The 24,124-nt window shown below is 36.5% G+C and overlaps 1 protein-coding gene across 1 annotated transcript in view; it reads right to left on the bottom strand.

Annotated features, from left to right (window-relative positions):
* Window positions 1–2,709: 2,709 nt before the first annotated feature.
* SEPTIN14 (septin 14) overlaps window positions 2,710–24,124 on the bottom strand; it is a 91,121-nt gene continuing 69,706 nt past the window's right edge. Inside the window, exons 8-10 of the mRNA XM_047089402.1 lie at window positions 18,731–18,863; window positions 9,238–9,406; window positions 2,710–2,783 (exon numbers count right to left, since the gene is read on the bottom strand). Of these exons, the coding sequence (XP_046945358.1) occupies window positions 2,710–2,783; window positions 9,238–9,406; window positions 18,731–18,863 (376 nt within the window). The remainder of the gene's footprint in view (window positions 2,784–9,237; window positions 9,407–18,730; window positions 18,864–24,124) is intronic.

Here is a 24,124-nt window from a genome sequence, read left to right as displayed (position 1 = left end):
AGAACCATCTATCAGGCTAATGAATGTCAAAAGAAAGATGGAGTAGACAAACATATCATACAAGCTAGATTTTAAAACAAAGACTATAACAAGGAACAAAGAAGGGCATTATTTTATAATTAAGGAGTCTATCCACCAAGATCTAACAATTGTAAACAATTACGTCTCCAGCTTGGAACACCCAAATATATAAATCAATTAATAACAAACATGAGAAAACTCATTGATAATTAATGCAATAATAGTAGAGGGCTTTAACACCCCACTTACAATTAACAGATCATCTAAGCAGAAAATCAACAAGGAAACAATGGCTTTGAGTGACACACTGGACTGGATGGACTTAACAGATATATTCAGAACTTTTCATCCTAAAGTAACAGAATACACATTCTTCTGGAGTGCACATGGAACATTTTCCAGAATAGACTGCACACTTGGTCACAAATCAGCTGTCAATAGGTAGAAAAAAATTGAGATCATACCATGCATATTTTCAAATCACAATGGTATGAAGCTTGAAATCGCCACACACAAAAAATTGGAAAGCCTAAAAATACATGGAGGTTAAAAACCATCCTACTAAAGAATGAATGGCTCAATCAGGAAATTAAGGAATAAATAAAAAATACATGTAAGTCAATTAAAATGGAAACACTACAGTCTGGAACCTTTTGGGATGCAAGAAAGACAGTCCCAAGAGGAAAGTATATTATGATTCAAGCCTATCTCAAGAAGCAAGAAAGGTCCCCAATACACAATTTAACCTTATACTTAAAGGATCTAGAAAAGGAACAGTAAATAAAGCACAAAGTCAGCAGAAGAAAAGGAATATTAAAGATTAGAGCAGAAATAAGTGATCTAGAAACCATAAAATACATTAAAGCATATCAATAAGACCAAGAGCTGGTTCATTGAAAGAATAAACAAAATTGACAATACCCTAACTAGACTTCTCAAAAAGAAAAGAGAAAGGACACAAATAGATAAAATCACAAATGAAAGAGGCAAGATCACAACCAACACCACAGAAATACAGAAATTATAAGAGAATACCATGAAAAAGTATATGCTAACATAGTAGGCAATCTGAAAGAAATGTACAAATTCCTAGACCCTCACAAAATACCAAAATTGAAATAAGAAGAAACTGAAAATTTGAACAGACCCATAAAGAAATTGAATCACCATACAAAAATCTTCCAGCAAAATTCCTCGTCCAGATGGCTTCCCAGGGGACTTGTACCAGACGTTTAAGGAAGAGTTAATACCTATTCTCAAAATGTTCCAAAAGATACAAATGGAAAAACTTCCAAGCTCATTCTATGAGGCCAGAATTACCTTGATTCCAAAACCAAAGACCTCACTAAAAAAAGAATTAAAAGCCAATTCCCTGATGACCCTGGATGCAACAATTCCCAAATGATACTAGAAAATAGAATCCAACAGTACATTAAATGAATTATTCACCATAATCAAGTGGAACTTATTCCTGGGCTGTAGCGATGGCTCAATATTCACAAATCAATCAACGTGATACACCACATCAATAAAAGAAAGGATAAGAACCATATGAGTCTCTCAATAGATGCAAAACCAAATGCATTTGACAAATTACAGTATCCATTCTTGGTTAAAAAAAAAACCTCAACAAAGTAGGGATAGATGGAACATCTTAACATCACAAAGGCCATATACAAAAGACCCACAGCTAATATCATCCTCAATGGGGAGAAAAACTGAGAGCCTTTCCCCTACAATCAGGAACAAGACAAGGTTATCAACTTTCACCATTACTATTTAACATAGTACTGGAAGTCTTGGCCTCAGCATTCAGACAACAAAAAGAAATAAAAGGCATCCAAATTGGAAAGGAAAAAGTGAAACTTTCACTATTTGCAGAGGACAGGATAATCTATGTGAAAAACCTGAAAGCCTACTCTGCAAAATTGCGTGAGCTAATAGATAAATTGAGCAAAGTCGCAGGGTAAAAAAATCAACATGCAGAAACCTGTTGCATTTTTATACACAAATAATGAAGTGACAGAAAAAGAAATCAAGGAATAGACTCCATATACAATTGTACCATGAATAAGATAACTAGAAATAAACCTAACTAAAGAGGTAAAAGATCTGTACTGATAACTCTAGAATTATGAAAGAAATATAGATGGACACAAAGAAATGGAAAAACATTTCATGCTTATGGATTGGAAGAACAAACACTGTTGAAATATCTATATCGCCCAAAGTAATCTACACATTTAATGCAATACCTATCAAAATACCACCAGCATTCTTTGCAGAGCTAGAACAAACAATCCTAAAATCTGTATGGAAACAAAAAATACCCCAAATAGCCAAAGCAATCCTGCAAGAGAGAAACAAAACTACAGGCATCATGATTCCTGATATCAAGCTATATTACAAAGCTGTAGTCAAGAAAGTATGGTACTGGTACAAAAACAGACACATAAATCCATGGAACAGAATAGAAAACCCAGAAATGGACCCACAACTAAATGCTCAACTCATCTCTGACAAAGCAGGAAAAAAGATACAATGGGGAAAAAACAGTCTCTTTAACAAATGCTGTTGGGAAAAATGACAGTTACATGCAAAAGAATGAAACTGGACCACTTTCTTACAACATACACACACAAAAATATTCAAAACTGGATGAACTACCTAATGTGAGACAGGGAACCATCAAACTCCTAGAGCAGAAAACAGGCAGGAACCTCTTTCACCGCAGCCAGAACAACTTCTTACTAGACACGTCACTGAAGACAAGGGAAACAAAAGCAAACATGAACAATTAGGACTTAATCAAGATAAAAAGTTTCTGCACAGTGAAGGAAACAATCAACAAAACTAAAAGGCAGCCTATGGAATGGGAGAAGATATTTGCAAACGACATATCTGATAAAGGGTTAGTTTGCAAATCCATAAAGAAGTTATCATCAAATTTAAGACCCAAAAAACTAAAATTCCAGTTAAAAAATGGGTAGACCACATGAATAGACACTTTTCCAAAAAAAAATCCAGATGACTAACAGACACATGAAAAGATGCTCATCATCACTCATCATCAGGGAAATACAAATCAAAACCACAATGAGATACCACCTCACACTTGTCAGAATGGCTAACATTAACAACACAAGAAACAACATTGTTGGTGAGGATGCAGAGAAAGGGGAACCCTCTTGCACTGTTGGTGGGAATGAAACTAGTGTAGCCACTCTGGAGAACAGTATGGAGGTTCCTCAAAAAACTAAAAATAGAATTACCCTACGATCCAGAAATTGCACTATTAGGTATTTACCCAAAGCATACAAAAATACAGATTCTAGGGGTGCCTGGGTGGCTCAGTCAGTTAAGCATCCAACTTCAGCTCAGGTCATGATCTCACAGTTCATGAGTTCGAGCCCCTCTTTGGGCTCTGTGCTAACAGCTCAGAGCCTGGACCCTGCTTTGGATTCTGTGTCTCCCTCTCTCTCTGCCCTTCCCCTGCTTGCACGCATGCTCTCTCTCTCTTTCTCTCTCTGTCTCAAAATAAATAAACATTAAAAAATTTCAAATGCAGATTCTAAGGGGTGCATGCACCCCAATGTTTATAGCAGCATTATCAATAGGGAAAGAGTCCAAATGTCTATTCTGATGAAAGGATTAAGATGTGGCATATATATACACTGGAATACTAATCAGCCATCAAAAAAAAATGAAATCGTGCCTTTTGCAACAACATGGATGGAGTTAGAATGTGCTATACTAAGCTCAAGTCAGAGAAATAAATGCCATATGATTTCACTCATACGTGGAATTTAAGAAACAAAATGGATAAACATATAGGAAGCAGGGAGATTGGAAGAAGAGACAGGGAAACCGCAAGAGAAGGAAACAAATCACTCTATCCTTTAATAATAGAAAACAAACTGAGGGTTGATGGAGGGAGGTGGATGGAAGATGGGCTAGAGGGTGCTGTATGTAAGTGATGAATCCCTGAATTCTACTCCTGAAACCAATATTACACTGTATATTTACTAAAATTTCAATTAAAAATAAATATATGAATAAGAAGGAGAGAATCTTGATTCAAAAAATAAGCAAAAATTGGGGTGCCTGGGTGGCTCAGTCTGTTAAGTGTCCGAGTTCGGTTCAGGTCATGATCTTGCAGTTCATGGGTTTGAGCCCCATGTAGGACTCTGACAACACGGATCCTGGAGCTTGCTTCAGATTCTGTGTGTGTTTCTCTCTCTGCCCCTCTTCCACTCACACTCTGTCTCTCTCAAAAATAAACATTAAAAAAAATTTTAATAAGTAAAAATAATAAAATGTAAAATAAAATAAAGTAAAAAATAAATAACAAAATAAAATTTAAAATGAAAATAAATTGCTTCCTCTGTATCCAAAAAAAAAAAATCCCCAAGGAAAACTAGATCTTGTTTCCCCTAGAACTGAAGATTTGCAGCACTCTACAATCAGTAGAGTTGGTGCATAGGAGGGATTTGTCCTAGCTCTCTGGGGGAGGGGCCTGCTGCTCTGATTCTCAGGTGGACTTGCCCTAGAGGAGATACACTTGCAGGGTGCTTCCAGTGGTGTTTGGTGAAAGTAGCTGTGGCTTCCACTTTGTGGCACTGTTTTGCTCACTGAACTGGATCAGTGTTGTTGGGGGTGGGGGTAGTGAATGGCTTAGCCTAGCTCTCTTGTCTCTGGAGCAGGGAGCTCTTACCTGCCACTCAGGAAGCCCTCACAGATGAGCAATCATCTTTCCTGTGTCCCCAGCTTCCATCAGATCCCCACCCTCACCCTGTCTGTGTCTGAGCTGTCTGCCTGCCAGGCAGCAAGCACTCCTTTATTTTATCTCAGGCATGGCTGTGATTCTAAACTCCAAACATCAGAGACACTTGTGGCGAGGACCCATGCTGATCCTCTGGGGAGGGTCTTGCTGCACTGTGGCCAGTGCAGTCTTGTCCAAAACTATGGTCACACAACCATCCTCCAGTTCGGAATTTATGGTACATAGCAGCACAAAACTGGTGCCAAGGCTGCTGTCCTCAGCCAGCATCTTTATGTTATTGAACGGGGCAGCTCAATGGCATCCACAGGCTCTTTTGTGCACAGAAAGGCCAAATCACCTCTACCAAATGCACTCCAAGCAGGGGAACTTTTTCCTCCCCATGCAACCCTCAGACCATGCTGTCCACTCCTGGGTCTCTGCCCTCCTTCCCCACTCAGCACTGCTGAGCCCACTGGGTGCGACCCTCCTGATGCTGACTGCAGAAACTTCAGACTCTGCACTCTACTGTTTATAAAAAACTTGTAGTATTTAAACCCTCTCCTTTTCCCAGTCAGTGGTTTGGGGGAAGTTTTTTTGTGCAATCCCCTGCGTTTGTTTTCACTCTTTCTCTCTTGCTCCTCTCTCCATGATGACAGGAAGTTTCTTAGCTAATCCTATGTTGGTAATTATTTTGCAATATATAAATGTATCAAATCAACACATTGTACACCTTAAAACACAATGTTCTATGTTAACTATATCTCAAAAAAGATGAAAAAATGATAGACTTTGGTGTCTATATCCTAATATTAAAGAGGTCAACACTTTTACTGAACATTGTAATAAAAGTCATAGTCACCTCAGTAAGGCAAGGAAACAGAAGTAAACTGTTTTGAATCAGAGATGATATGGTCACATACCTAGTAAATCCAAATAAATCTACAAAAAAATCTACTTCAACTTATTAATAAATTTAACAAGTTTTATAAAAGTGACAAAATACAGAATCATTGCATTAAAATTATTGCACTGTATATTACTAGTAGTGATCAAATGGAAACTGACATTTTTAAAAAGGCAATTTGCATTAACATCAAAATGGTGTAGCAAATAAAAAAAAAGGAAAGCCAAATTATACTTATAAGTCTTTAGTAACTCTGACTTATGAAAACTGTGCTACATAAATTTGGATCTTCTGTTTTACATAAAAATGGATCTGAAAGAGAAAAGTAATTGTAATCATAAATTAAAGGATATATGTGAAACACACTATTTTACAAAACTGTTATACAAAGAGCAAATGTATGCCTTATTTTCCTAAATTATAACTTGTTCTATGCCATTAGAAAAGAAATTGTTTAAATACACAGTTTATGTAAGGTAAACCTTTATAATCTCTAAAAGAAACTATGGACTGTCACATTATTACCAGAAAGTCCATTCTAATGTGCAGTAGAATGATAATTTTTACAAAGTTAATATTTTTTATACATGTCTCAACTTTGCTGACTCCAGTTTTAATAACATTAGATTGTGTTGAAAGAGTAAGAAGATGAAAGTCCCTTAGCAGTATAATCCAGCATTTGAAAAGCACTAATAAGTTACATTGTCTATCTTCTGAAGATTAATGATATAGATTAAACTACCCATACCTATAATACAGCTAAAGTATTGTTAACGTATTCATTTATCAAATAAACAGGTGCCAGCCACTGTGTGGTCAGGCAAAGCAAAAGTGAGCAAAATGCAAAAGTGAGCAAAAAAAAAAGACCCTAGTCCTAGTAGAGTTTCTATTGAAAGCTTATATAGATTTCTTTCCTCCCCCAAATTATAAAATCTGTAAAATGATTTAATATTATATTTAAAAATCCTATGCATGTGGGATGCCTGGGTGGCTCAGTTGTTTGAGCATCCAGCTCTTGATTTTGGCTTGGGTCATGATACCAGGGTCATGGGATCAAGCCCTACATTGGGCTCAGCGCTGAACGTGGAGCCTGCTTAAAATTTTCTCTCTCCCTCTTTCCCTCTCCCCACTCGTGCACTCTCTTTTTCTCTGTTTCTAAAAAAATAATAAAATTAAAATAAAATTAAAATCCTGTGGATGTACCTCCCTTTCCCCATATTTTTAAATAAACTTTTCAATAAGTAAATATAACCAGACATTATTATATTCCGAAGCTAAATTATAATACCCTGATATCCTTTTAAAAAGAAAAAAGTTCTGTCTTTGAAATTATGCAGTAATAAAATTACAACAGAAACAAAGATTCTTTTGGAACATGAGAAAATATCATGCACTATGCCAGATGTTGTTGAAATAAGCATATAAATGCCCTCAAATGTAGCATTTTTATTTTTGAGAAAGAGAGAGAGAGCACGTGGGCAAGGGAAGGGCAGAGGAAGAGAGAGAACTTTAAGACCACATAGGGCTCAACCTCAAGACCCTGAGAACATGACCTGAGCCAAAATCAAGAGTCAATTAACCAACTTAGCAACCCAGGCACCCCTCAAAAGTAGCATTTTAACAGGAGTCATGGTGAAGGCTAGCTACACAAATATTAGAATATTCAGTCAGAAAGAAAATTTTGAATTAGCAAAAAAAATCCAACTTATTTTCTAAAAGCTTGGTAACTTTAGTTTTAATATATACATAAAATCTATAAATCATCATCCAAATATTACTTATGGTGCTCCATTGTTCTCTGGCTCTACCCAACTTCTAAAACTTTTATTCTAATAGTTTTACAAGGTCTGACCTCAAAGCATAGAAGTTCTAACAAAACTCAGTCTTTTATTGTAATAATTATTAAGAAATTATTATTAGGAATTTAGTAAAGGAAGTGAGCATAAGATTAGATTTTTATACATATGGCTTGCCAGAAGCCAAGCTATCCAACCAGCCTGATGGCAGGGCCCAGGCGGTGGACGGATCGGGACCGTCCCCATCCTAATCTAAATACCTCTTAATTCTAAAATGCCTCCTGGGGGCCAAGTGGGCCTAGGGGTTGGAGTAACCTGTGCCCATAGATACACTCCTTTGTTGCCGGAGTGGGGGTTTTAAATCCATTCGTCCCTCCTTGGCTGGGAAATGTATGAGGCTATCCTTCCTTTAGGTAGAAGAATCTTTATAGGGAGTGGCAAGGGCTAAATGTAGGGCTGCACAATTTCCTTGAGGAACCTTATTTCTTTCCCAAAGGTTCTTTTCCCAGGGGCCTGTCAAGGACAATTCCCCAACAGACAATTCCCCAGGTACTTTATTAAGGCCAAATTACATAAAAGCGGGAGTACAAATGGATTTGAAAGCCCCACTCTGGCAACAAAGTAGTGTATCTATGGGCACAAGTTACTCCAACCCCTAGGTCCACTTGGCCCCCAGGAGGCATTCCAGATGATGATTGAACCTAGTCGGTTAAAGTACAGAATGGTTCATTATTTCCTAGGTGCCTTGTCTCTCTGAGAATGTATAAGGCCTGGGTTCCTAAGGCCCTTTTGGCCCCCTCCTGGGACCTCGGACCAAGGCGAACACTTTTGTTCCTCAAACCACAAATGGTTCAGTGAAACAACTAAGAGGTCATGTTCCTGTAACTGTTACACTTGAGGTGTTGAGAGATAGATGACCTTTCATGAAAACAGCAAAGCAAATGCTTTATAGATTATAGATAAACGTAGATACATAATGAAAATAATGTAAGAAATTAATCAATAAGCAAAGGGCAGGAGGGAATGTTATGAGAAAATAACCATGTTATTCCTTAAAAGGTGATTACACATAGGAACATTTTTAGAATTAGGTAATGCTAGAAAACATAGATGATGCACACTACAAGGAAATTGCTAACAAATATAATGCCACATTTGCCACAATAAAGCAGCCAGTTCAACACACTGCTGTTGTCTGTGTCCATTTTTATTTTTGATTTATTTTTTTTTCATTTTTTTGCCAACGCTGTTCAGCCTTCAGGAACCCCTGGACCTGTTGGAGCTTGACTCCGGCAATGGCTCATGAACAAATCCCCTATATATATAGTTATAGTTGTTATAGTTGTTATAGTTGTTATAGTTTTATAGTTATAGTTATATAGTAGTTACAATTTTATAGTTATAGTTATAGTTATAGTTATAGTTATAGTTATGCACTGGACCCATAGCCAGAGCTATGGTATTAAAAAAAAACAAACAAAAACAGCTGATCAACACTACTTACACTATGCTATGCATTTCTTTGATTTTTTTTTCATTTTAGTAAATGTTTATTGAGTGGAAACTGTGTTAGTTTTTGTTAAAAACACTGGAGACACAAAATCTAATATGATGGTCAGGGTACCTGCTCTTGGGAAGTTCTCATTCTAATTGGGGAAGAGTTAAGTGCTATAAAGATAATCTCACAGTAAGATAGACTTGAGAGCGATAGGGCTCTATAATACACAGAATGGTAAGAGAGGGCTATTTCTTACGATCTTTCTCCTTCTTTATATTGGTGCACACCAGAGTCTGTAATGTTCCAGAAACAGCCTTCAATTTATAAAAATCCATTATTTCTTCTTCCAATTGTCTTCTCTTCTCCTCAAGTTTCATTGTCTCCTCTTGTTGGACTCGTTTAAGATGCTCAAACTTTTCTTGTAACTGTAAAACAAATGCGCAGCTGTGACTCAATGCACACTATGGTAGCACATTCCCAGGGACTTGGTGTTTTCTACTGGTTATTAAATATAACCTAATCATCAGAGTAGAGCATGATCTTAGTAATAGTCTCTAAATTTCATGTTTAAAGTAGAAAATCATATATGAAATTTCTTTCTTAATTTTAATTTTAAATGTGTCCCCATTGAGCCAAATGTAATAAGATGCAAAATTATGAAAAATACTCAATTTAAAAATTTTTACTAATGTATAATTTTTTACTCTATACTTTTCCACTAATCTCTCTGAGTAAAAATTGATAGATCCATGTCCTGTAAAGATACATACATTAAATTATGACATGGATTATAAGTTTTTTGTCTATACTTTAATTGATAAAGTCATTTCAAAAGAAAGTCTGATAATTTCCTTAAGTAAGATTAGTACAATTATAGGAAGAAAAAAACCTCATTCAGTTACTTGTTATTTACTACTGAGATCTTTAATCTGTGGGATTTAAGCCAAATTAATCATAAGAAAGAGATAATACCACCTTAGTTTCCATTAGAGACAGGCGTGGGTCTTTAGTAAGACATTATTCAACATAAGGATTGCTTGTATGCATCAGAGATGGTATGATTTTTTTGAATTTTTGCTAATCCAAAAAAATTATAAAGGACCAACTAATTTTCAGTTTAACTTTTTGAAAAACAGGCTAGGGGCTTAAATTGCCACAATATTAATTAGCTGCCTTATATGGCTGTGAAGAACACAAGCATGGTGTTGATATTACCCTAGATGCCCATTTGAATCGTTCAGTAAGTTTGTAAATCTCCTAATGCACAGGCTACCCACAGATCAATTGCATCACACTATCTGGAAATGAAACCTGAGCATCAGTCCTTTTAGAAAATCCCCAGGTAATTTTAGTGTGCAGCAAAGTTTGAGATCCATGGTCTTTCTTTTTTTCTTTCTTCCTCTTTCTTTCTTTCTGAGAGACAGAGAGAGAGAGTGAGTGGGGGAGGGACAGAGAGGGAGAAAGAGAATCTCAAGCAGGTTCCATGCTGTGAGCATGGAACCCAATGTGGAGCTTGATCTCATGAACTGTGAGATCGTGACCTGAGCCGAAATCAAGAGTCTGATGCTTAACCAACTGGGCTACCCAGGTGTCCCAAATCCATGGTGGTTTTTTTTTTAATGTTTATTTATTTTTGAGAGATAGAGTAGGGGAGGGTCAGGGAAAGATGGAGACACAGAATCTGAAGGAGGTTCCAGGCTCCAAGCTGTCAGCACAGCTGACATGGGGCTTGAACCCATGAGCCATGACATCATAACCCGAGCTGAAGTCAGATGCTTAATCGACTGAGCCACACAGGCGCCCATAAATAAAGATTACATTCCTTCTGCTGAAGGAAATGAATACTGACACACAGTTGAAAAGACTGGGGATGTGAGAGTGTGGTATCTATAAATGATGGCAAAAATCAGTGAGAAAACTCACTTAAAGATGGGAAGGTGAGACTTGGAAGGAAGATGGCAGTGGAGTAGGAGGAACCGAGGCTCACCTTCTCCCACAAACACAACTAATTAACTATCCAATCATCCTAAATGTGCCAAAAATAAACCTGAAGACTGACAGAACAAACTCCACAATTAAAGGGAGAGAAGAGGTCACATCAAAGAAGATAGTAAGTGTGGAGATGTGATTTAGAGGAGAAATGGATATCAGGTGCTGTGAAGGGAACCTGATATCAACAACCTGATACCAACAGGTAGCTGTTGGTCATGGAAAAGGGAGAGAGTGAGGGGAGCACATGGAGGAATGCACAAGGAGAATGTTTCCTCAAAGCCATTGGCTTGGAAAATAAAATGGGTTGAACTATGTGAGTTCTTACAACTTGTGAGGCTTAGATCCTGGAGTTTTCAAGATCAGGAAGTTTGGCTCAGATAGAGCCCTGAAAGCACTGTCCTGCTCCTGGAGAGAAGATAGGCAAAGAACACAAGCTTGATGCAATGAAGAGCAGACTGAAAGAAGCAGTGGAATAATATAGTGTCCTAGAAGGGAGAATAATGGAAAATAAAGAAGCTGAAGAAAAGAAAGAATTATGCAACACAAGAATAGAATCAGGGAACTCAATGAATCCATCAAATGTAATAACATTCATTTTATGAAAGATATGAATCTCTTTCATCAGCGTTGTATAGTTTCTCTTCTTACAGAAGAATAGAAACAATGGGGGTGGGGTTAGAAAATTTATGTGAGGATATAATAGCTGAAAATTTCCCTAATCTGGGGAAGGAAACAAATATCTAGATCCAAGAGGCACACAGAACTCCCATCAAAATCAACAAAAGCAACTCAACACCAAGACATATTGTAATAAAATTTGTAAAATATAGAGACAGAGAAAATATCTTACAAGCAGAAGTCTTTACAAGGGAAGACCCATAAGGCTAGCTCGGTATTTCTCAATATAAACTTGGCAAGCCAGAAGGAAGTGGCATGATATATTGAAAGTGATGAATGGGAAAAATCTGTGGCTAAGGATACTCTATCCAGAAAAGCTTTCATTTAGAATAAAGAGATAAGGAGTTTCCCAGCAAACAAAACCAAAGGAGTTCGTGACCACTAAACCAGCCCTGCAATAAATATTAAATGGAACTCTTTGAATGGAAAGGAGGGACCAAAAGTGACAAAGAAGAAAGGATCAGAAAAAATCTTCAGAAACAGTAACAAAACAAGTAATGAAATGACACTGACTACACATCTATCAATAACTACTTTTTTTTTTTTTTAAATTTTTTTTTCAACGTTTTTATTTATTTTTGGGACAGAGAGAGACAGAGCATGAACGGGGAGGGGCAGAGAGAGAGGGAGACACAGAATCGGAAACAGGCTCCAGGCTCTGAGCCATTAGCCCAGAGCCTGATGTGGGGCTCGAACTCACGGACCGCGAGATCGTGACCTGGCTGAAGTCGGACGCTTAACCGACTGCGCCACCCAGGCGCCCCTATCAATAACTACTTTGAATGTAAGTGAACTAAGTATTCCCATCAAAAGATATAGGGTGACAGATGGATAAAAAAAAAACCGAGACCCATCTATGTGCTGTCTTCAAAAGACCCATTTTCAACCTAAAGACACATACAGATTGAAAACAAGGGGATGGAGAAACATCTTTCATGCAAATGGATGTCAAAGAAAGCCAGAGTAGCAATACTTGTATCAGACAAAATAGACTTAAAACAAAGACTATAACAAGAGATGAAAGAAGGCACAATATCAAAATACAGAGGACATTCCAAATATAATATCTAACAGTTGTAAATATTTATACACCCAACATGATAGCCCCCAAATATATTAAAAATTGAAACAAACATAAAGGTACTCATTGATAATACAATAATATTAGGGGACTTTAACACCCCACTTTATACCATTCAGCTACTGGGAGACATCTCAGTTGTTCCAAGTTTTGGCAATAATGAATACATCTCTTTTAAACATCTGCGTATAGGTTTTTGTGTGGACATAAGTTTCATTTCCTCTAGGTAAATACCAAGGAGTACAATTGTTGAATTATATTGAAAAGGGCATGACTAGTTTTTTAAGAAAACACCAAACTCAAAGAGCCTAAATGTCCATCAACTGATGAATGGATAAAGAAATTGTGGTTTATATACACAATGGAATACTACGTGGCAATGAGAAAAAATGAAATATGGCCTTTTGTAGCAACGTGGATGGAACTGGAGAGTGTGATGCTAAGTGAAATAAGCCATACAGAGAAAGACAGATACCATATGGTTTCACTCTTATGTGGATCCTGAGAAACTTAACAGGAACCCATGGGGGAGGGGAAGGAGAAAAAAAAAAAAAAAAAGGACGTTAGAGTGGGAGAGAGCCAAAGCATAAGAGACTGTTAAAAACTGAGAACAAACTGAGGGTTGATGGGGGGTGGGAGGGAGGGGCGGGTGGGTGATGGGTATTGAGGAGGGCACCTTTTGGGATGAGCACTGGGTGTTGTATGGAAACCAATTTGTCAATAAACTTCATATAAAAAAAAAAAAGAAAACACCAAACTCTTTCAAAGTACATGAAAACGTATGAGAAAACAAGAGTCCAAAACATCTGGAATGCAGCAAAAGCAGTTCCAGAGGGCTGTTTATAGCAATATAGGCCTACCTCAAGAGAAAGAAAAATCTAAGCAACCTAACCTTACACTAAAGAAACTAGAAACACAACAGCAAACAAAACCGCAAACCAGCCGAAGGAAGGAAATAATCAAGATTATAACAAAAATAAATGATATAGAAACTAAAAACAAAACAAAACAGGTCACAGCAATGAAACTGGGAACTGGTTCTCTGAAAAAAAATAAAATTGATAACCCCCTAGCCAGAATTATCAAAAAGAAAAGAGAGAGGAAAGGACTCATATAAATAAAATCACAAATGAGACAGGAGAAATAACAACCAACACCACAGAAACACAAACAATTACAAAAGAATGTTATGAAAAATTATATGCCAACAAATAGGATAATTTGTAAGAAATGGATAAATTGCTTAACATATTAACCGCCAAAGCTGAAACAGCAAGAAATAGGAAACTTGAACACATCGATAACCAGCAAAAAAAATTGTATCAGTAATCAGAAAACTCCCAGCAAACAAAAGTCCAGGGCCAAATGGCTTCACAAAACTCTAGCAAACATTTTAAAAAGAGTTAATACCTATTCTTCTCAAATTAGTCCAAAAGAGTAGAAATGGAAAGAAAACTTCCAAACTCATTCTATGAGGCCAGTGATTACCCTGATTCCAAAACCAGACAAAGACTCCACTAAAAGAGATCTACAGGCCAGTATCTCTGATGGTTGCAAAATTTCTCAAAAAAATATTGCTAATTCCAATCCAACAATACATTAAAGAATAATTCATCAAGACCAAGTGGGATTTTACCTGGAGTAATGGTGGTTCAATATTTGCAAGTCAATCAATGTGACACATTACATTAATAAAAGAAAAGATAACCATATGATCCTCCCAATCGATGTAGAAAAAGAATTTGACAAAGTACACATTCGTTCTTGATGAAAACCCTCAACAAAATAGGCATAGAGGGTATAGACTTCAACATAATAATGGCCATATAAGAAAAATGTACAGCTAACATCCTTAAAGGGGAAAAACTGAGAGTTTTTCCCCTAAGGTCAGGAACAAGACAAGGATGTACTCTCTCCCCTTGTATTCAACATAGTACTGGAAGTCCTAGCTACAGCAATCAGATAACAAAAAGAAATAAAAAAGAATTCATATCAGCAAGAAAGAAGTCAAATTTTCACTAAATGCAGACTGCATGAAACCCTAGAAAATCCAAAAGACTCCACGAAAAAAACCTGCTAAAATGAATAAACAAATAAATGAATTTAGTAAAGTTGCAGGATACAAAATCAACATACACAAATCTATTGCACTTATACACAAATAATAAAACAGCAGAAATAAGTTAAAGAAAACAATCCCATTTATAATTGCACCCAAAATAATAAGATACCTCGGAATAAACCTAAACAAAGAAGTAAAACAATTGTATTCTGAAAACTAATGCTGATGAAAGAAATTGAAGATAACATCAAGAAATGGATTGGAAGAACAAATGTTGTTAAAATGTTTATACTACCCAAAGCAATCTACACATGTAATGCAATCCCTATTAAAATACCAACAGCTTTTTTCATAGATAGAACTAACAATCCTAAAATTTGTATGGAACCACAAAAGACACCAAACAGCCAAAGCAATCTTAAAAAAGAAAAGCAAAGCTGGAGATACCACAATTCCAGACTTCAAGTTATATTACATATCTGCAGTGATCAAAATGCTTTGTTACTGGCACAAAATAGATACATATATCAAGAGAAAAGAATAGAAAACCTAGAAATAAACCCACAACCATATGGTGAATTAATCTTCAACAAAGAAAGAATATCCAGTGGAAAAAGATAGTCTTTTCAACAAATGGTGTTGGGAAAACAGGACAGCAACATGCAAATGAACGAAACGGAACCACTTTCTTACACCATACACATAAAACAGTTCAAAATGGATTAAGGACATAAATGTGAGACCAAAAACCATAAAATCTGAGAAAAGAACATAAGCAGTAACCTCTTTGACATCAGCCATAACAACTTTTTTCTAGATATGTCTCCTGAAGTATTGGAAACAAAAGCAAGAATAAACTCTTGGGACTTCATCAAGATAAAAAGCTCCTTCACAGTGAAGGAAACAATCAACAAAATTCAAAGGCAACTTAAGGAATGACAGAAGATATTTGCAAATGATAAATCTGCTAAAGGGTTAGTATCCAGGGGCGCCTGGGTGGCGCAGTCGGTTAAGCGTCCGACTTCAGCCAGGTCACGATCTTGCTGTCCGTGAGTTCGAGCCCCGCGTCGGGCTCTGGGCTGATGGCTCAGAGCCTGGAGCCTGTTTCCGACTCTGTGTCTCCCTCTCTCTCTGCCCCTCCCCCGTTCATGCTCTGTCTCTCTCTGTCCCAAAAATAAATAAACGTTGAAAAAAAAATAAAGGGTTAGTATCCAAATTATATAAAGGAATTATAAAAGTCAACATCCCCCCAAAAAACAAACAATCCAATTAAAAAATGGGCAGAAGACATGAACAGACAATTCTCCAAAGAAGGCATGCAGATGGCCAACAGACAGGTGACAAGATGTTCATCATCACTTACCATCAGGGAAGTGCAAGTAGAAACTACAATGAGACATCACCTCACACCTGTCAGAATGGCTAAAATCAACAACACAAGAAACAACAGGTGTTAGTGAGGATGTGGAGAAATAGAAATCTTCATGCACTGTGCAAAGGTGCAGCCATTCTGGAGAAAAGTATGGAGGTCCCTCAAAAAGTTAAAAATAGGGGCGCCTGGGTGAAGCAGTCGGTTAAGCGTCCGACTTCAGCCAGGTCACGATCTCGCGGTCCGGGAGTTCGAGCCCCGCGTCAGGCTCTGGGCTGATGGCTCAGAGCCTGGAGCCTGTTTCCGATTCTGTGTCTCCCTCTCTCTCTGCCCCTCCCCCGTTCATGCTCTGTCTCTCTCTGTCCCAAAAATAAATAAACGTTGAAAAAAAAAATTAAAAAAAAAAAAAGTTAAAAATAGAACTACCCTGTGATCCAGCAATTGCACTACTGATTTTTACCTGAAGAATACAAGAACACTAATTCAAAAGGATACATACAGCAGCATTATTTAGTATAGCTAATATATGGATGCAGTCCATGTGCCCATTCATTGATTAATAAATAAAGATGGGGTATATATATTGCAATGGAATATTATTCTGCCATGAAAAAGAATGAAATCTTGCCATTTGCAATGACATGGATGTAGCTAGAGACTACAACTAAGCAAAGTAAGTCAGTCAGAGAAAGCCAAATACCATATGATTTCACTCACATGTGGAATTTGTTAAACAAAAGAAGTGAGCGGAGAGAAAGTTCAAGAAACAGACTCTTAATTATAGAGACCAAACTGATAGAGACAGGAGGGTGTGGGGGGATTGGTTAAAGAGGTGATTGGGGATTGGTAGTGCACTTGTGATGAGCCCAGGATAGCATATGGAAGTGTTGAATCACTATATTGTACACTTGAAACTAATATAACACTGTATGCTGGGGCGCCTGGGTGGCTCAGTCAGTTGAGCGTCCGACTTCAGCTCAGGTCATGATCTCATAGTTTGTGAGTTAGAGGCCCACATCAGGCTCTGTGCTGACAGCTCAGAGCCTGGAGCCTACTTCAGAGTCTGTGTCTCCCTCTCTCTCCGTCCCTCTCCCGTCATGTTCTGTCTCTTTCTCTCAAAAATAAGTAAACGTTAAAAAAAATTTAAAAAATAACATTGTATGCTAACTGAAATTAAAATAACACATTTAAGAAGATGAGAAGAAAGACGATGAAATCTCTAGTAATGTGGGAAATGTACAAACATCAATTTTAAGTATTTGAAAATTATAAAGTTGTAAGTTTGAATTCTAATTTATCTGCTACATGTGCTTAAAAAGTTTGCTTTACCTCTGTGAGTCTCCACTTTCCTTGTCAGTTAATCATAACTTCTGTCTACTTATCATGTTTTCAGTAACTAAGCTGTTCCTTTTCTGAGCAAGTCTGGTGGGCCCATTTCCTTTCATTTTACTCTTTGTGGTTGCTTTTACTATCCCGGTCATTTTATTTCTACCAGAAATTTAATTTTTTTTCTACAAAAATTAATCTCTGTTCTCTGTTAAGAATTTCATCACTCTGCACAACCAATTTTAAGTTATGTTTGGTTTTTCTTGAGGGAAATATAACTGAAGAATGGGAGAATAACTGATGACCAGAGGACAAAAATGAAACAGATGTACACAGTTAAGTGCCATAACTAAGGGGAATAAAGTAGGGAAGAAATAGAGAATGTAAATGGCTGATTTGGTTTCTGATAACCTCCTACTTTGGGTTTAAGTTATCATGAGATCCAGTTATGCTTTCTGTTCTTGGATTCCATAAGATACCCTTGGATAATTCCAAAACTTTACCTTTATACTGAAGCTAAAAGAATTTTTATTACCTATAATTCAACTGCCCATGATTGAGACATCTGTTATAGAACACCTAATCACTACATTGTTTCTATTGAGAAAGAAGTTCATGTTCAATGTACCTATTTCTGCTCAAAACTAAAATATTAAGTTAAAACCACAATCATTTGAAAGGTATTTATGATTACAAATATATTTTATGTTAAAAAGGTATTGGTGCAAATAATCAAAACTATATAAGTTGTCTTTTTTTTTTCAATTTCTTGGAAACATAAAGGAATGAAATGAAAAAAATCCAAATAATTCACCAACTAAATGTTTTCTAATTACGATGTGTGTTATTCAACATTTACCTGCTTATTTATAAAAGTGAAAATTTTTTATAATGCAGTAGTAGCATTAGAAAGTAATAACTCTTCACACATATCAGTAGCTTGAATTTTTTATAAATTAAAATTTATTCATGAAAATTCATATTATAAAATAAAATAAAGGTAAATAGGTTTTACAAAATTATTTTCATTTTTTCTAAAAATACAAATTGTCTATATGTTCTAAAAAATAAAATTGTTGACTATAATTTTTAAAGCTTGTATTCAAAACCTATACTGTAAACAGCTACTTCAAAAGTAGCAAGTCTCCTCCAAAATCATCAACTAAACCTTTGATATTAAAACTCCAAATTAATAATACACATTAAAATGAACACAAATTGGATTATATCAGTGTACTTGCCTCTTTTTCAGATTCTTTAAATGTTGTTTCTTTATCCTTTACTCGCTGCATAAACTTTTGTTTCAATTCTTCTTCTTCCCTCTGACATTGATCATAGAACTTTTGTCTTTTATCTTCATAGATCTCTTGAAAACTATAAAAAATATTTTATTATTGTCATATTAAAATGGTATATAAATAAACCTGTAAAAATATATACTGTACAGTACATAAACTATATACTGTAAAATATAATGTAAAAAATTTATATCATGAGATGTAAAAAAGTGGAGTGCGGTATTGAATATATGGACAGCCTACCTAAAGAGTACTAGAATTTTGAAACACTTATATCAGTGATTTCTTATTATCAACACTTTTCATTATATCACAACTCTTCACATCTTTTGATAATAAAATTTCAGGAGACCTCTACTTTATAAAATTCTTATTTAAAATGAAGCATCATCATCATCCTCATCATCATTATCATCATCATAGCTATAATTATCAAAACAGTATGGTACTGGCACAAAAATAGACAAATAAATGGATCATAATTAAGATCCCCAAAACAAACCTAAGTTTATATGGTCAATTAATCTATGACAAAGGAGGAAAGAATACACAATGGGTAAAAGTCTCTTCAATAATTGGCACTGAAAAACTAAACAGCTAGGTGCAAAAGAATGAAAATGGACTACGTTCATATACCATACACAGAAACTCGAAATTAATTAATTACCTAAAGCAAAACCTGAAACCATAAAACTCCTAGAAGAAAACATAAGCAATAATCTCTTGGACATTGGTCAACATTTTTCTGCCAACATTTTTCTAGCTATGTCTCCTCAGGGAAAGGGAACAAAGGCAAATATAAACTATTTTGACTACACCAAAATAAAAGACTTTTGTACAGTGGAGGAAACCATCAACCAAATTAAAAGGCAACCTACTGAATGGGATAAAACATTTGCAAATAATATATCTGATATGAGGTTAGTAACAAAAATATATAAAGAACTTCCACAACTCAACACCAAAAAGAAAAAAATAAACTGATAAAAAATGGGCAGAGGATGTGAATAGACATTTTTCCAATGAAAATATACAGATGGCCAACAGACACATGAAAAAATGCTCAACATTACTATCATCAAGGAAATGCAAATCAAACCACAATGAGACATAATCTTACACCTGTCAGATGTTGGTATGATGTGGCAAAAAGGGAATCCTCATGCACTGTTGGTTGGAATGTAAATTTGTACAAGTGCTGTGGAAAAAAAATATGGAGGTTCCTTAAAAAGTTAAAAATAGAAATACCATAGGTTCCAGTAATTCCACTACTGGTTATTTACCCCCAAAAATGAAAACATTAATTCAAATATATATATTATATAAATATATATAATATATTATATATAATATAAATATATATTATATTTATTATATATTATGTAATATATATTATTTATATAATATATAATATATAATATATTTATATATGAAATCAAATATATATTTGGATATATATTTGATTATTTGGATCTAAATAATATATATTTGGATCCATATATATTCAAATATATATATTTGAATCCTTAAGTGTGTTTCAGCATTATTTACCATAGCCAAGACATGGAGGCAACCTGTTTCCATCAATAGATGAATGGATAAATAAGATGTGGGGTATGTCTGTGTGTATGCATGTGTGTGTGTGTAAATAATATTACTCAGCCTTAAAAAAGAATAAGATCTTGCTATTTGTGACAACAGGGATGGACCTAGAGGGTACTAAGCTAAGTGAAATGTCATAGAAAGAAAAATACCGTATGATTTCACTTATATGTGGAATGTAAAAAACAAAGCAGATGAACAAATAAGCAAACAACAAAAGGAGGAACCGACAAATAAATACAAACAAACTGGTGCCTACCAAAGGCTAGGGGAATGGGAGATGGGAAAAATGGGTGAAAGGGAGTGAGGGGGTAGAGGCTCCTGGTTATGAAATAAGTAAGTCAAGTGGGTGAAAGGTACACCATAGGAAATAAAGTCAATGGTATCATAATGGTGTTGTATGGTGACAGATGGTAACTACACTTGTAGTGAGTGTAGCAGAATGTAAAAGTTGTCAAGTCATTATGTGTACACCTTAAACTAATGTAACGTGTATCACTATAGTTAATTTTTAAAAATTATTTTATGAGTGAAAAAAATCTGGTTTTCACATCTTACTTTTTTTTTAAATTTTTTAACGTTTATTTATTTTTGAGACAGAGAGAGACAGAGCATGAACAGGGGAGGGGCAGAGAGAGAGGGAGACACAGAATCTGAAACAGGCTCCAGGCTCCGAGCTGTCAGCACAGAGCCTGATGCGGGGCTCGAACTCACGGACCTGAGATCATGACCTGAGCCGAAGTCAGACGCTTAACCGACCAAGCCACCCAGGCGCCCCATGGTTTTCACATCTTTCTTAGAAAGTCTACCTCTTCTCCCAAAATAAAAATTAAATATTAAGTCAGACATCTTTCAAAATATAATTCAGTTAAAATAACCAGTTCAATTTTGTTTGTCTTCAAAATACCTGAAAAAATCAGCATACCTGGATCATACCACACTCTCATCATTTGCAGCACAAGAACTATTCTACTTAAATATCACTAAATACACCTACTCTCAAACTATTTTCACTTGAATTCTACAACATTCCACTGTGGCTTTTCCTCTCTCTTTCATCCAACATTCAATGTCCTTTGTCATCCTTCTTAATATTCTTTGCCAGCTTTTATCAATAAAGGCTTTGCCAATATTTGGAAACCTCCTTCATGTACATCTATTTCATATAAAATACAAAAATAAAAACAATATAATGTTTTTCTTTTGGATACACATTTCAGCATACATTTGGATACATTGGATACTCTTTTTTGAGCATATAAATGAGCCCTTTATGTTGCTCCTAACAACTCTCTCCAAGTCTGAAGATGATTAAAAAACAAAATTTGAGATGATCCATTTGGATACAACATGGCAGAGAAGTAGGGTGATCTGAAGTTCCCTCATCTCTCAAACACAGCAGTGTTGAGGCCAAAGGACTTTGAACTCCAAAAGTCTGGGCGACCAAGTAACACAGATGCCTCCAAGGACCCACTGGGACAAACTGGCAGGCCATTGGTGTGTGATTACAAACTGGGAGAGATAAAACAGGCAGCAGAGGAATGGAGGGGAAGGATCACCTTCTGTGGAGAGAAAAAGGGAAGAGAAAGAGAGGGTGGGAAAGCATAGGACTGTATCTGGGCAAGAGAAAAACCACAGACCAGGACTGAGAAAGATCCAATCTCTTAACTGTGGGGCTTTCTCCGGATTGGACGAGCTGCCCTGTTTGCACACCTGGGGAAGAGGAGAGCCAGTCCCAAGCTCAGTAACTAGTTCAGAGGTGCAGTCTACAGAGGGAGAAAGCAATTCCCTCCCTGGAGTGGTGTGGGAAGAAGGTATATAGCCATTCAGAGGAAAAAGACTGCCTGCACCTGCCAGCCAGAGACCATATATCTGGCAGTGCAAAGAGGCACTTCCCAAAACTTAGGGTGTATAGAGTGGGAACCTTTAGACATTGGGGTTTAAGTCCCAGCCAAGATGCAGGGAGGCACAGAAGTCAGTGGAGCAGGACAAACCACCTTGTTTGAGCCCATGGCACAGTGAAGACGGCCTGAACAGAGTGTTTTGGGACCCACTGTCCATGGAGGAGAGACTAGGGTGCCATTTTTCTCCCCATCACCAATAATGTGGGGCTTCAGGGAATGAACAGTGAGCCCAGAGTGGAAGCAGGACCCGCCTACACCAAACCATGCCCCTCTGTGCCTGGTAACTGTGTATCTATGAGAGCAGGATTGACACTGATGAACCAGACAGCCCCTCCTCCAGACCAGCACTGTTGCATTGCCTGATTTAATTTTCAGACAATTCTTATTATATAGACACAGTCTTCCTTCCTTTTCTCCTTCTTATCTCTCCCCTTCTCAATTCTGGTTATTCTGATTGTTGGTTTGTTTAAGCAGACATATTTAATCTATTGGCTTTATACATGTTATACACCTCCTTCTTTATTTTCCTTTCTCTCTCTCTGGATTAATCCATATACAGTTTCTCTGGTCGATTTTCCTTTCTTTCTCCCCAACCCTGTTATTTCTCTCTTAGTATGGGATAAGGCCTCTTCCATAAGCACTACCTCCACCATATTGTTTACTTGTAGCTGGTGTTTCTGTGGGTTTTTCTGGGGTTTTTTTTGTTTGTGTGTTTGTGTTTTGTTTGTCTGTTTTCCTTTCCAGGGTCACTTCCATCAACAAATCAAAGTAAACCTGGTGAAGTGTTGAAGCATCATTATGAGAAGTAGAGACATGAAGTAAACCAAAGTCACAACAACTGAGAGCAAGTAACACACTCCAAAACACACCTATGGAAGGGACAGACCCTGGACAGTGTATGACACCTCTTTAATATAGTACTTCTCGCAGGTGCAGGGCATGTAACAAACTTTTAAAACACATAAAGGAGAGAAAACCAGTCAAAATGACAATTCTCCTCAAAAGAAATTCCAGGAAGAAATGACAGCTAAAGTATTGATAAACGTTATAACTGAACAAGAATTTAGAATAATCATCATAAGATTAATCGCTGGGCTTGAAAAAAAACATACAACAGAGAAGCTATTGTTGCAGAGATCAAGGAACTAAAAAATAGCCATGATGAATCTAAAAATGCCCTAAATGAGGTGCAAAATAAACTAGAGGTGATAACAGTGAAGATTGAAGAGGCAGAGGGGAGAATAAGTGAAATAGAAGATAAAATTATGGGAAACTATGAGGCTGAGAAAAAGGGAGTTTTAAAAATTCTGGACCACAAGGGAGGAATTAGACAAAGTGATTCAAAGAAAAGGAATAATATCCCTATTATAGGAGTTCCAGAAGAAGAAAGAGAGAAGGGGGTGGAAAGTGTACTTGAACAATCATAGCTGAGAACTTCCCCAATCTGGGGAAGAAGATAGACATTGAAATCCAGGAGGCACAGGGAACTCCCTTCAGAGATGAATTGATCTTGTGCACGACATATCATAGTGAAACTGGCAAAATACAAGGATAAGGAGAAAATTCTGAAAGAAGCCAGGGACAAAAGAGTCTTGACATACAAACAGAGACATATAAGGGTAGTAGGAGACCTATATACTGAAACTTGGCAGGCCAGAAAGGAGTGGCAGGAAATTTTCAATGTGCTGAATAGGAAAAATATCCAGTCAAGAATCCTTTATCCAGCAAGCCTGCCATTCAGAACAGAAGCAGAGATAAAGGTTTTCCCAGACAAAGACTGAAAGGAATTCATCACCACTAACCAGCCCTACAAGAGATCCTAAGGGGACAC

The sequence above is a fragment of the Lynx rufus genome, unplaced genomic scaffold (assembly GCF_022079265.1).
Source record: "Lynx rufus isolate CCGP_SWC_20201006 ecotype Redwood Valley unplaced genomic scaffold, mLynRuf1.p SCAF_27, whole genome shotgun sequence".
NCBI classification, from domain to species: domain Eukaryota; kingdom Metazoa; phylum Chordata; class Mammalia; order Carnivora; family Felidae; genus Lynx; species Lynx rufus.
Note: the sequence above shows the minus strand (reverse complement) of the source record. Positions and strands in the feature narration are given on the sequence as shown.